The 14,849-nt window shown below is 47.5% G+C and overlaps 1 protein-coding gene across 8 annotated transcripts in view; it reads left to right on the top strand.

The window, feature by feature from the left end:
- LOC112563584 (protein FAM53A-like) overlaps nucleotides 1-14,849 on the top strand; it is a 52,818-nt gene that overhangs the window by 27,276 nt on the left and 10,693 nt on the right. For 6 of the 8 annotated variants that reach the window (XM_025237669.1, XM_025237675.1, XM_025237670.1 and 3 more), the window contains 3 exons: nucleotides 4,566-4,952; nucleotides 9,703-9,733; nucleotides 9,887-10,878. In XM_025237669.1, coding sequence (XP_025093454.1) covers nucleotides 4,878-4,952; nucleotides 9,703-9,733; nucleotides 9,887-10,878 — 1,098 coding nt within the window. In that variant the 5' untranslated portion in view covers nucleotides 4,566-4,877. Of the gene's footprint in view, nucleotides 1-2,109; nucleotides 2,241-4,565; nucleotides 4,953-9,702; nucleotides 9,734-9,886; nucleotides 10,879-14,849 lie in introns of those variants that run through there. The other 2 variants (XM_025237676.1, XM_025237677.1) reach the window with 2 other exon arrangements.

Genomic DNA, 14,849 nt, shown 5'->3' with positions numbered 1-14,849 from the left:
TACTGTCGACTAGCCAAAAGAATGCTTCTTTTTCTAGATTTGCTTTCTTATCAAAACATTGAGATCGCCTTAAAGTTTTGGGTAGTTTTGTGGTGCCTGCATTTTCCTATGGTCATGTTTGTTGTTTTTTGTTGGCGGAAAAACTTTTCCTTACCTTTACCGAAGGTGAGCTCATTCTGTTTACGTGTTAACGAATAAAGTGTTTTGTAGCTCGTCGATCGTTTCAAAGAAGGTACCGCAGTGAGAGTTAAGTGGATGTTTAAAGTCCATGTAACAGGTTTCCCTACCTAAACGCCGATAGGCTTTTCCTCCATGTCAACTGACTCATGTCGATCTTATTCCCTTCTTCGTCAACCGTCTCCTCTAGATCTTCGGAGTGTTACAGAGTGGTTGCCGTCCCTTTTCTCCAGGCGCAGGTAAACCATATCAAAAGTATCAAGACAAGGCAGCGATGGGGATGGGGACACTAGGACAGATCAGGTCATGCCCGACAGGTCACGCCCCCTTCACCTCTACTGACCCTAGCTTCACATACGCTCTTGTGGAAGCGATAAAGCCTGTTAGCTCGTGACCTGCGTCTGATGGTGAGGTCTTGTGGTAGACAGCGGGATGGCGTTCAGCGGCTGCATCCACGACAAAAATGGAAATCCTTGCTACACCTTTCCGCCTCAATCTTCTGCGATGTATATTGGCGTGGAAGATTTATTACGCACTCTTGCGCATCTAGGAAATCGAAAGCCCTAACGACTGCGGCCACTTTCTCTCCCTACCCCCCACCCCCGCTCCTCCCATCCCACATTTCAGTCCGAGCCCATCTGTCAAAGTTCACGACCAGTGCAGATAGTCGGCTGAAGGATCGCCAAGCGTTTTAATGTCCTCTGTGCCTGGATGCGTGACAGCAGCAGTGTAAAGTATGCAGAAAGTGGCATCATCGTCGCTGTCATTGTCGGAGTCGTTTGGGTGTTAGCAAGTTGCCTCTAGAAGCTAGCTTGGTTTTCCGACCTAGACAAACTCTTCAGACTAGTCACCTGTGCGCGGAGTGGGTGGGTGGGTTCGTTTTCTCCATTCTAATCCATTTTCTCTTCTCACCACCTCCCTTGTCGAGTTCTCTACTTGCACGTAACAAAATTCCACTGATAGCAGAGATTAATCAGACATGCGTTAGCAGGGTAAAGAATGCGAGGCCTGCCTCGAGACTGTAGAGCTGGGGAGGGAACAGGGGACCTGCTTTGTGTGAAGTACAAACGTGTGAGCATGTCTTTTCACTCTCTGTCCCTGTCACAACTCTCTGTCAGTAACGATGACAACACTTGGCTTCTCTTTCCGTCCAGCATCCCTGTGCCAAGACCATGTGTGACCTTCGAGGTAGCCTGCGGGGACGCCGACAGTGTTGTATTTGTTTTCCCCACCCCGAAAACACCTGTTACTTTGTAACGAGCGTGGGTGTCTGGGCATGCCTGACCAACTGGTCTGTGAACGCCTCGAGGTTTAATGTTAGAGTGGAAAAGGATTAAAGTGTGTTAATAGCTGTCTGAGAGGAAAAGGATGCGGCGTCTGAGCGTCATCGTCCTCAAACTCCCATTTCTTCTCTCGTCTGGTCGGGATGGGGGCTGGGTGGGTGGGAGATGGAAGCGGTGTAGCAGGAATTTCTGAGACTATACCACCCAGCAGGTTCCTTTCTACACATGCACACCTGACTGGCGCACGCGCGGCGTCACTTGGGCATACCTGGGTGATGGCGCTGTCAAAGCTGTTTAACAGGCGCGGTGATCAGAAGGCGTTAGACCCACGTGAGCCGCCCGGGCGTCAGTGCCGTGCGTGTGTGTGTGAGTGCGAGAGAGAGAAAGAGAGTGAGGGGAGAACGAGCGAGTGTGCGCCAAGGGTGGAGCAGGAGGTGGGGATGGGACTGCTACCTGAAGCAGACGGTGGAGGTTCGAAGGGCGGGAGACGTCTTCACAGAAAGAAAGCAGAAGAGGTGAGGTTCCTCTTGCCCCTCCACACACACACACGTCTCTTCTCACCGCGGCCACACTGTAGTTGTTGTTCACGTCGTGGACAGACGGGTTGTCGTCACATCAGTGTTTCTCCGGGTTGTGCTTAAGGGAAAGGGGAGTTGACGACGGGGAACACTGTGACCTTCCGTAACGTGTTCTGCTGTGACGACGGCTATGGAGCTATGATCGGAGGATGCCGATGTGGAAGATATAGAAGCTGATGGCGACAGCCGTTATGACGACAAGGTCAATACAAGTTGTTTGGTTTAGATAAGATACACAACATTTGCTTTAGATTTGTTGTTGACGTGTATCAACTGACTCAGATGCGTTAGGTATAACTAATGGCCAGCCTCGGACTGTAGTTGCTGTGTCAGCCCTCTGGCTCTCATCTACGTGTGCTTATTATATATGTTTAGCTCCCAGGTCCTGCTTTTTTTTCCGGTGACTGTTGTTCGCTGTTTCCACAGTCGGGCTCAGAACAGGATTAGCTATTTTTTTACACAGTATCGGTGGTATTGTCCTTAGTGGTATATTATATACTAAAGCGGTCAGAGGTGTCGTTATTCAGGCGTGAAAGAGCGTTGCCTGTCCGCGGCTCTCTTGTCTGGCTTGCCTTAGCACCGTTACTTACCTCGGGAAAGCTTTTTATGAACATCGTCCATGCTAGATTTATGATGAGCCACTTCGCGGTCCGCCGATGAACTGCATTCGTCTTTGTGTGTGAGTGGTGGCAAGGTGGCCGGGTCAAAACTCAGTAGTTGTTACTTTTGCATATCGTCTTGGCAGATGACCACACTGTGTGACCTTAGGTCTTGCGGTCACGGTGACAACTTTAGAGCCCTATGTCGGTGTTTGTCTCATGCCACAACTGTCAGTGGGTTGTCTACTGCTGTACATCCTCGTGCTGCATTCTGTACCACGTGACGTTGCCTGGCGACGGCGGTTACCGATGCGAATCGTGTTGATGGTCTCTGGTCCAGTACAACGTCCTCTTGGAGGCGACAGGTGTTGAAAAAATGACGGCCGATGTCACCTAAGCTGACAGATCACTGTGGACGTGTGTGTGAGTTATGAGAGATTAAAAACGAAAATCAGCATTAATCTGGTTTTTATTCCTCTCCATCCCCTCTCTCTTTCTCTCGCTCACGCACACGCTCAAAACACACTGACGGTGCTGCTGTATGTTGTTTTGTTTCCATCCCCTCTGGTGTCGGTGAACTAGAGACTTCTGTCTGTGGTCACGCATTTCTTTTTGTGAGGTCGTAGGTGTGTGGTGTGTGACAACCCTGACTGCACTACCCTGTACGGTTCACAGCAACACAAGATGCATTTCAGTAAGAAGTCAGCAGTCCCTTACCCCACTTTTCAGAGACGACTACAAGTAGCACAACCTCTGGTTTGCGAGTGGCAGTAGTGCTTTAGATCAGTTGCCACTGCACAATAAGGCGCTGGCCGGGGTTAGGGTGGAAGTGGAGAGACGCGTTAGGGTGGAGGTGAGGTCACGGGTAGAGGGGGGAATTGTGCTGAAGACGGCGTCGCGTGCGGCAGACATGTGAGGCGAGTTCTGGGTGGCTAAGCGGGTTGTGTTTCTCAGGTTGTTGTTCACAGTGCCACGATGGTCCTGCTGTAATGTCTCAGTCCCTTGACTCCTGTCCTTTGTGGGCGGGGGCGGCACATGGGTAGACGCGGCAGCTGACAGGGCCGCCACTCTTGCCTATTGTGGGCGATAGCAGGACGACCAGTCCAGTCTTTAACCTTCCTAATCCAGTTCTTTCTTTGGCGACCGCGGCGTCGACCACCTTCTGAGGTGCCTTGAAGGATAGTCTTCGACAAGGTGTCGTGCCGGGTCACACGACCAAGGCCAGCTTACGTCGCTTGAAATTAGAGGTTCCTGATGTCCAGCTTGTACGTGGTAGTGAACCTTATCTTATGTCAGATTCTGTCTAGTCTAGCCATTGTCGCTGTTGATGTTGCTGTTGGAGCTGCCGTCCTTGGAGAGGGTGTCTCCCAAATATTTGATGCTTCTTACCTCTTCGAGCTGTACCCTTTTATAGAGATCTCTGCTTTGCCGCTTCCATTGACCATAACTTTGCTCTTTTCAGTTCTTTAATGTCTAGACTTCTCGGAGGGATGAGGCTTGGTCGGAGGATGACGATGGAAGGGTCAGTTGTTAGACCAGCTATGTGGTAACCCAGAGCCTGCTGCCTCCCACCTCAAAACACACACACGCAGATGGAGGTGACACTGGAAAACATTGATAGATATGGCGGCACGTGACTGCATTATTTACCTTCAAGGCAGTGTTCGGACGGTGGAGTTATCTGTTACACTGAAAAAACTTTCGAAGGGGGATGATTCTTGTGTTCGCTGTTATTAATAAATTTACCACAAACCTCCACGAGCACGCAAAGGCGTTGTTGCAGTGGTTTGTTATCTTCCCCGTGCTGGGCCGTTAACGTAGTAAGCCTGAAATGTAAAACAGACCGATGAGTCAGATATTCACTTTAGGACCAGTTCTCGTTTATTTTCACGCTGTGTTTTATGACTATTTTGTTTTGTTTCTTCCAGATCCCCTAGCGGACTGTCCAGTTATCGCGGTCGTTAAGTGCAACCCAAGTGCCGTGACTCCTGGTCTTGCAGCCTCCCGCCGTGACATGATGGACTGGGGCTACCAGCAAGCACGCACTGGTGCCCGAGCCCTAGCTGCGAGGGTGTAGCTGTGGTGGCCGCGACGCCTGATGCCCGCCACTGCTGCTGCTGCCCTGCCCAGCGAGGAGAGCGGTGACCGGGGGCCATGCCCCACCACTGAGGGCGGCCAGAAGGGGGACCGTGGCCGGTGGGTGGGAGGGACTGGGCCTGGAGTCGTCGGGGCAAGACACCATGATTCATGTTCCTGTGGCGCTCATCACCGAGAAGCTTCGCGGCCAGACGCTAGAAGATGACATCAAGGTGCCGGTCAGTGCGTGCGTGCGTGTGTGTTGGCATTATTACCTGTCAGTGTGTGTGTGTGTGTTGGCATTAAGTACCTGTATAGTAGGCACGAGCTGAAACAACCTTGTATAGTGAAGATATTTCTCCTGGTCATAGAAATGCTGTTCTGCCCAGGTAGCCATTATAGTTTTAGCTTGTGAGAGACGGTTGGTGCCGCTAGACTCTTGTGTTTGGGAACCCGCTTCCCACTCTCTTCCCCCAGCCGGTTCATTTGTGTGTGGTGATTGGGGTTGGGGTCAGACCAGCGTTTGAGGCAGCCCTCAGTTGCCTGCCTTCCCTTTGAAGTGCGCTTGAAGAAGACACAGAGGTTTCGGCCCTTTCCTCTCTTTATTTGTGTACACCGAAAAGGCGCACGTTTGCAGAAGCCATGGTTCGCATGGCAGCTTGCCATGCCGCTAAACAACCCTCCACTACCTGCAGCGTTGAGGTGATGGACGTTGGTCAGAGCCGTTCCCTTCCGATGTCGCAGCTCCATGGATGGTAGCTGTTTGTCTGCCGCACGTCAGACTTGCACCTTCTCTCTGCAGCAAAAGCCACGACGGTGGCGGGGAGGCCCACACAGGTCGGCGCCATCTCTTTGTCCAGAGAGAGAGAGACTGACATGCCAAGGTCCCAGGTGTGGATGTATACCTTGTCTTAGTTCACCCGCCCCAGCATAAATTCTGTAGCTCTTCACCCCATTTCATATCATAATAACTTGTAATATGTACAGCACCACGTCGGGCATGAACTTAAAAAGAATAATTATGGGAACTGTTGATGCGATGAGAAAATTAAAAAAGTCCATAAATATTAGAAATGAGGTGCAAACACATTAGGTCCGATAGCCTAAGGTTGGAGGTTTGCCATGGCAAACATTGAATGTCGTTCTGTGATGCGTGACGGTTTAAAGGGGAGGAGGGGGGGCTGTCTAACAGGATCTGCCCCACCACCACCCGTGGCCGTCTCGTCTAATGTTTACGAAGTGTAGGTGTCGGAGTGCCGCATGTCACAGTACCGGCATGCAGGGACGTTGCGAGCCTGATGGGCCAGCGGGTGTCCACCCACCGCTGTGCACGCTTTGGAGGCCGCAAACGCGGATGTAAGACCCCAGAAAGAGGCGAAGTAGGCGGCTAGGAAAACAAGATTTGTAACGCTGGGTTGGAGGGAGAAGAGAAAATCACGTGGCAGTCTTGGCTGTGGTGTTGGCAATAAGTTCTAAATGCCGCTCCGTTACTTCCACTGTCCTCCCCGGTCACCAGCCTTCTCACGGTTGTTTTGCTGCACGTGCAAGTAGGCAGTAGGCCAGGGACCAAGCAGCAGACTGTTTTGGGTTTTTTTTTAAACATTTGCAGTGAGCTGGGGTCAGGTACACAGACGATCGCAAGACTCTAGCTGCGTGGCTAAAGCGTAGCAATCAACTAAGATGCTTCATGAGAATTTGAGTTAACATCTCGTTAATTAACAATGCCGCTAGTCCCTAGCAGCGTTCAGTGTGCGTTCTTATCTCCTTTTTGTTTAAGTTCCCATAAATGTTGCACACTGTAGTGGTCTGCATGATGAATTTTAAATGGGTCATGTCATAGTTATTTATTATTTTGGTTGTCCACTCTCCAGCATATATAAATATACCAATAAAATGTACTTGCGCTCTAACCTTTACACAAAATTTGACTTCAAAATTCCCAAATAGGTTTCATAGGTTGTAGTGGTTTGCTTTAAAATTGCTTAAATGCAGTTACAAAGTTCGCATCAAATACTTCTATTAATTACACTGGTGAACAGTTTTCGAAACAGCTAAGAATTATTGTACTGCAGTAATTCCTTGGGCCTTAGACTCCCTTTTGTGTAAATTCCCAATCCTTTTGGCATTTTTTCAAATTGAAGTATTTGTTAAGTATTTTGTGCAGTGTACATGTTTTCTAAAATTTGAGAGAGCGGTCCGGTGGCGCAACGGTTAGCGCTGTTAGCGCCTGTCACCAATACAGTGAAGGTTGGCTGCCCTGAGTTCATTTCTCGTCTCGGGCACGCTGATCTTTCTCTGCACGTGGCATCTGTTTACAGGGCTGGCTGCATTGCCATGATATAGCCTCAGTTGCTGACACGGCGTAAAACACCAATTTTCCCCCCCCCCCCTTCTAAAATTTGAGATGAAATTAAGACAGGATTTGTTATATTTCACATTGGTACCTTCATTTTTAATTTCATTTTCCTTAAACTTTTCAATTAGCTCAGCAAATTGCACATAGTCTGTTCAATAAAGAGGAATGGGTCTTTGTTTTCATTGGATGCTTTGTAAACAGTTCCAAACAGCATTTCTTGTAATAAAATCTAACCATTGTGTGTAAAACAAAACTTAAAGGGCTTTGCATAATTTATGGCTAGCAGTGCAGTAATGACCAACTTTAGCAATATCTACTTTGTTTTTGTTATTCTTACATTCAAAAAACGGTAACATATTAAGGCACTTCTGTTTTACCATCAGTAGTAGTCCTGACCTGACCCAGTATTTGGCTTGACTTTTTATAAAACGCCATATAACCAGGGATCTGAAAATCTGCACATGCCAAGTTGCTTTCTGATAGGGCTTTGATATGCTTTTGGATGAGTGAAGGAGGTCTTGGAATGGCATCAGAAGACCTACATGACGTAAATACATGCTCAACAATGATTCCAGTTCTCACCCGCCTTACATGGAGACCAGTGACGTGGAAGGAGGGGAGAGAAAAAAGGAGAAAGTTTGGGTATTGTCAAGTGCGGTCTTCCGAACACATAGCTGGCATGCAATGGTCTAGACTCTAGACAGATGTGGCAACCCGTTTCTGGTGCCTCTTCAGATTTCTGAGGGCAGACAGCAAAGGGGCGATATTTTTGGGGGGGGGCGGGGAGGGATGTGGGGGCGATTGTAAATTGAGAGATGAGAAGTATGAGAAAGACAGTGATCTTGGGAATGAAGAGAAACGGCTGGAAAGGATTCACGTGTTACAGTGTAAGGGTAAAGTGTTAGCGTGGGCACCGGCAAATGCTGCCAATTTGTTGTAGGTGCCAGTAAATGTTGACGTTTTGGTGTAGGCACCAGTATTGGCTGCCATCTTGGTGTACAATATCAGAGATGGCTGCCAGGCGGCATTGACGCACCCACCAGGAGCTTGTGGAGGATGGTCTGCCGCAGCCTTTATACAATCTTTTCTCGCTGCTTTGAAAGCCAGGCCAGGGAGAGTACGGGGCCATCTCACTCTTACAAGCTGTTCAGGTGGCTAGGTGAGGAGGATCATCTCCCCAGTCTCCTGACAAGCTGTTCACAAGGCAGAGTGCCATCTGCTCAGTCTACACACGTTCAATGCCTTCTCTTGTAGCTCCTGTAGCCAGTCCTGTATGGTTCGTGTCTGGTGCGCACACACCGTCATCTTCAAAAGACCTTATGATGAGAAGCGTTTAGATGTGGTTTGAAAAGAAGGCAGATTTTTTTAAGGTGGGGGGGAAGACAAAAAAATTTCAGCCAGCTGGGTTGCTTTGGAGGTACTGCTATTGCCCAGTTTTTACACAGGTTGTCATTCAGTACTCATCAACCTCCCCTTGCTGTCCCCTACCCCATCCTCAGGAAAAAAATACCCCGCCAATTTGTCTGGAACGATCAATACTACTTGGTGTCTTCTGGTGACAACTGGGTGGTAGGGGTAGGGGTGTGGCCACAACGGTTGTTAGAGGAGTGTATGGTGCCGCCAGTCTACCGCCTGTTTGCTGGGCTGTGATATGGCCTGAAGAAGCTGTAAATAAACGGCTATAGTTTACATTGTTGGTGACTTAAGACTTCTGTGAAGCAGCGGTGCTCAGGGTGGCTGTATCCTTTTGGAGGGCAAGGTTGGGACGTGGGAGGGAGGAGAAGCATTTTTTTTATTCATTCCAGGTTTTGCCACCAGGTCTAAAGTCATTTGTTAAGCCCAGAGTCAGAAATATGACAAAGCAATTCACAACTGTCTATCAGAGTCCTCATAGACAAAAATTGTCTTCCTTTCAATTTTTTAATTAGTGGATTTTTTTCGGCATATTTGGCACACATTTCTATTTTCATATAATCAGCGGCTGGGTGCCCAGTGGCTTTAGTTGCATGCTAATGTTTAGCAGTTGGCAAAATCCTTTTCGAAGTACTTGTTTATTTAACACATAGCTGTGAGCTAAAACTCTTATGAAGTATTAGCAGTTTAGCTAATGCTTAGCAGTCAGTAAAATACCTTACAAAGTATTTGCCTCCAGCTGGCATGTCTGTACACCTAGCCTAAGGTAGTCTCATTTGTTTCACTCAAAACAAAACTCTGACAAATGCAGTATTAGCGTTGATGTTTTCTTAACTCTGTAGTGTGACTGTCAAGAAAAGACTGGTTGCTATGTTAAAAGCATGTGCTGAGGGATGTTTTTCTAAAAGTTTAAAGAAAGAGCCTTGCACAATAGTGAAGTTTAATATACTTGTGGCTTGAAGGGTCATTGCTGCATCAAAATTGTCAAAGTTACATTAGCGTGTTCAGAAAGATTTATTTAAACATACATAATCAGAAGACCCTTCAAGTGTGTTGGTATGTGATTTTTTTTTTTTTTAAGGCTCATACATCTGTTTGCCTTTCTGGTTATCTTTACAATATCATGTGTAACAAGCAGATATATGCTCAATTTGTGCATGAAAGTTTTCCTTATGTCATTTTTATTTCATTTTACTCAGAAGCTGTTACTGTTGTTTCAGGTACCAAGAGACGGTGCCCTTCAGATTGAAGGTAATTTGGTTAGCATTGTGTGTTTAAAGACAGTGATGTGGATACTGATAAAAGGTAGAACAATTAGTGGCCAGAAATACATTATGGTATACTTTTGTCAAAATCATAGTTAGGTGACAGCTGTAAAATTTTGCGTTTGACTTGTCTCAACAGGTAAGAACGTCTGGCTGTCTCTGGATGGCGAAGGCAAGGACCAGCAGACTAACAGGGATAGACAGGCAGTGGGTGCCTCACCAACATGTCCCCACACCCACCTGCATGGATCTGGACCTGTGGCTCCAGGTTCCAATGTGCTTCATAGACACAGTTCCAGCCCATCAGCTTCCTTGGCCACCCACCGATACACCAAGAACCGCACATTATTCAACCGTCCAGTCTGTGATGCAGGCCAGGGCACTCTGCTGGCCCCACCCAAGAAGAAACACTGCCGCTCGCTGTCTGTGCCTGCAGACAACCCACCTACAGGAGCTGGGGTCATGTCCACGTCACCCCAAGTGGAGGGTGCACGGGTGTGGCGGCCCATTCCGGTGACACTGTTGAACAGCAGTGGCAGCGGCTGCATTGCTTGCCTGGATAACAGGAACCCTGGCTTTGCTGGCTCTTCACTTCACGACGAAGTGCATGGCCTGGGAAATATTCTGCCTGTCGCATCATGCAGTCGTTTCCACCGGGACTTTAAAATCACTGGTCACATCCCCGGTGTATGTGCAGGAGGGAGTGGCTGCACCATTGCCAGTGGTGTGCCTGTGGCTCCCTCACCCTTAAGCATAGATAGTGGGAGAGACACCACCTCTGACTTGCAGACACCACCATGCTCTCCTGTGCCACGCCCCTCCTCAGCTGCCAGTCTCCGCTCCCATGCCTCTTCATGCTTCAGCGCCCCCTGGCTGGACAGGTCACCTGGACGCCTGAGGTACGATGCTCTGCAGTCACGCAGCTTGTCATTTGAGGAACACATGTCCTCAGGCTTGACATCAGGGTCTACACCCTGTGTGATGGGCACTGGCTCAGTTCCACTGTCTCCCTGCCGGAACAAAATACCCAGATGCCACTCACAGCCATGTGTGCTGCATGATCGACGGTGTGGAAAGAAACGAAGGCGTGACACAGAACGACCAACTCTTGACTTCCACAAAATGACGGAGGTAAGTTCACAGTCATTATGTGACAGTCATATCCAGAGACAGTCTGATATGTTTATGGATATTGTTTTGAACATGTGTGCATGTGAATACACAGTCACTGCCATCATAATTTTCAAAAGTTTCCCTATTCTCCACAGGATGTAAGAATCTTGATGTTCAAAACGCTGCAGGCATGGATATTGGGTTCAGATCTTTTTTTGGGTGTTCTCTAAGGCTATGCCTATTGACCCTTAGGGTTACCTCAACCCAGAAAGGATTAGCTGTAGCCATACAGGTTACGGTGCTTGTGAAAAAGTTTCTTATATCTGTTGCCTTTTTGTTTGTAAAACAGTGTGTAGCTTTTATCAATCCAAATATCTTCATTTCTATATTGCTGGTTCACACTTCACACTAATTATGCTATTTAGATGAGAACATTGATGATCCATCAAGAACTTAAGCTTTTGGCAATAATGATGCAAATGCAAACTTGCTTAAGAAAGGGAAAGGACATGCATGCTGACATATCCACAAATATTAAGCACTCAGAGCAGTAGCTAGAAAACAGGTGTAGAGGAGCATGAGTAGCATTCTTTTCAAAATACACAACAGGAGAAAAAAGGAGCAACAGAAGTGGAAATGAAAGTGTTTGCTTTCCAAAAAGAAAACCCCGTAGTTAAAAACTAGTATTTGCTTGCTGTTTAATATGTGTGTGTCCATTGTGTGATACGTTTCTTTCAGCAAAATGATTGTGAGAGCAAGTTGTAAACAGGTTCCACAGTGTATAAATAACTTATGCCGGGTTTAACTCGTGGGGTGGGAGAGGGGACAGAATAAACAAAGATTTGAAATGCAAATAATTGGTACTTGAACAAGATGGTGAAAGAGATATGACACATTACAAAAGATTATGAGTCATGATTTTTTTTAATGCCTATGATGTCCTTTAGTTTGGCTTTGGCTTTCAAATTCGCTTCTCTGCTCCTGCTGTGAAGGTCTTATAAGTCATCCCTTTCCCAGCGGCCTCACCAGCTGGTGGGAACAATGATCAATGCCTTCTTAAATGTTTTTTTTATGCCCACTGCATAATTACCTACAAGGTCCCTTTCTGCTAGTCAAGATAACATGCAAGTCAAAACCTAAACCTGTAAATTATTTATTATTTGTGAAAGTATTGGATTTCTCTTTTTTTTCAGTCAGTAAATTTATCATACTACCGGTTAAGGACTTTCACAACACGCAAAATGTTGGAGATAAAGCTGACAGATTGTTTGCATGAAGGTCATACTTTTAAACACACACATACAAAAAGCAAGCTGTATGTAATGTGTCTGATTAGGCGACCCTTTAGAGTTGATCTCTCTGGCTTGTTCAATTCCATATTCACACTGATAATATAGTAGCAGTAGTCCAGACGTCGTGTCACATGCCAGTCCACCTCTTGGCAGCACGACTCATCTCACGATACAGTTGCACGCGCACACACACACACGTTTGGCAGCCTAAACTGGCGGGTAAAGTGTAGTCATAAATTCGATGGTTAGGGTCAGATCCTGCCATCTGCCTCGCAGCGGTTTATCTGGATATCTCGGGCGGGCGGTGGAGGAGGAAAGGGGACATAAATCCATACGTGCGGCCACCAGCCGTGCCGCGGTTGCCCGGCTTGACTGGAGTAGGGCGGTGACGTCGCCAACAGACTTTACAGTGCAGCAGGTAGGCGACGAGAGACCAGAGAGAAGGCCTCTGAACAACTTTCCCACTTCACACGTTCTGTGGAAGGTCTTTATAGTCCTGCGACTGAATCTCTGTCAACAAGCGACTGGACCCTTCACACAAGTTGTCGGTGTTTGAGTGGACTGATTCTGGCGTTTACAAAAGGAATGGAGTCGAGAGCACAGCTACCAAAGAGTTTTGACACGGCGGTCTTTTTTGTTTTTAGCTTGTTATTCCAACGTTGTAACATTCCTTTGTGAGACTGGTGTTGTCATTGTAGGGTACTGGGAATGTGTCAGTGTTGTTATCAGCCCGCCTGTCAAGGAGTGAATGTTGCCATTCACAGCTCCGATCCAGGTAGTGCTAGAAAGTTGTTTGGGCGTGGGGAGGAGGGGGTGGGAATACTGTTTGTGTGTTTGTGCGCGAAGGGGAGTGTACAAAGTTAACATTTATTCCGCCGCCCCGCCAAGCAAACCGCAATTTTGACTTGGGGAATACGGTTTGTGGCTTTTACAATGACTGCACTTTGATAGAAAAAAAAAATCAACCTTCTGAGCCACTCACTTTCGCCCTGTAGCTCGTGATCGTGATTTCATAGGTAAAACAACCGACCCGACCTCTCACTCCACCCTAAGCTGCAATGATCAGTTTGTGCTAGTTCCATTTGTACCGTGTCCTTTATTGCCACAAATATCTTGATCTCATCACTGGCTAAACTTGATTGACCAGATCTTCAATGTTTTCTGTTTCTCAGAGGTTCAACCCCTATGCACTTGGCGGTTCAGGGTGAAAAGGAGGGGAGTGAGGGGGAGGGGGAACCAGACAAACTTGTGACAGATTGTAATAATGAGTTCAAGGTAGACCGATGACGAGAACTGACAACTTATTGGCGAACTATTTCCTTCAGGTTAAGACATTTGTGGTTTCAGGAAAGCTTTCCGATTCTCAATTGTTCTAAGGAACTGGTTCATGACAGAAGGAAACATCAACTTGTCTTTATGTCTATGGTAATTAGCAACATAACGTAGAACAGATGCATGGTTTGAGGTAGTTCGGCACAATGCTAGACGGCAAGTTATCCTTTTATAAAAACACCAACATCGCTTTTAGGAATCACGTGATCGCATGTTCCTGCTGAGACAACTGGGGAATGTTGTGGTCAGCGACCACTGCGATATACCACAACCTCATCGAGAGCTTGTTAACATTTAGTCTTTGTAGTTCGGCGGATAAAGCTTGTTTGATGGGAATGGTCATGACTAAGGTGACCAGACGTTTCGGGGGCGAAAGCGGGACACGTGCCGATGATGGTGTCGTCACCGTCAAAAAACGCCGAAAAAAGTGATTTTTAAAGACAATCGGGACATTTGATAGACTTGCCAGAAAGCCAGAAAGCGGGACATTGGGCGTCCCGCCCGATATTCAGGCGGGACACGAGGTCAAAAGCGGGACTGTCCCGCCAAATGCGGGACGTCTGGTCACCTTAGTCATGACTGCTATCAAGATACTGGCTTTCAACAAAGGTCATTAGGGTCATCTGTACAGGGCTGCGAGGTTAAAAGCGGTCAGCATTATCACTGTCACTCGCTACAACACTATTTCCAAATGCTAACCTCTGACCGCAGATGGAAACAACTGGTCGCCACGAAGAGTGCTTGTCAAGTCCTTGCCAACTGCGATAACACTCTTGAACAGGACCGGCAATGGAAGCTAGATATTTTATCCCTAACACGTAACATGGAGTGCCTGTCAGTCGTTGTGCGAGTGTGGCTGTGTGGGTGGCTAAGATATGACAGTATTTTGTTTAGTTTTACTTTTGGGAGCTCCAAACAGATGGTATGTTTTTAGGGGGAGGGTCATGGCGAACTTCCCGTTGTAAAATGTTGACAGGGACCCGGTTGATAAGTTCGTAAGGGTGAAGAGCTGTAAATGGCCCTGTTCCCATTCCAAAATTGAAACAGCTGTGACGGCTAAAGTATCAACACGGCGTGATGTATCTGAATCCTGGAACCAGCCTTTTCCCTCCACTACCACCACCACCACCACGCACATACATATTCCTCCCAGTCCACCATTTCCACTCCCCTGCTTCTCCTTCCTCTCTTCCAGACGAGGATAGCATACTGATGGAAAGGCCACCACTTCCGCCACATCTTTGCGTAGAAGACGCGCGCTAGCTCGGTGGGTCTCCCGAGACGAAAGCTGGCAAAACGTGGATGAAAACAGCTCCCTTGTCTCTAAACGCCATGCATGGGATCGGAGGAAGAGGTGGAGTAGTT

Source organism: Pomacea canaliculata, linkage group LG5 (assembly GCF_003073045.1).
Source record: "Pomacea canaliculata isolate SZHN2017 linkage group LG5, ASM307304v1, whole genome shotgun sequence".
Lineage (NCBI taxonomy): Eukaryota > Metazoa > Mollusca > Gastropoda > Architaenioglossa > Ampullariidae > Pomacea > Pomacea canaliculata.
Note: the sequence above shows the minus strand (reverse complement) of the source record. Positions and strands in the feature narration are given on the sequence as shown.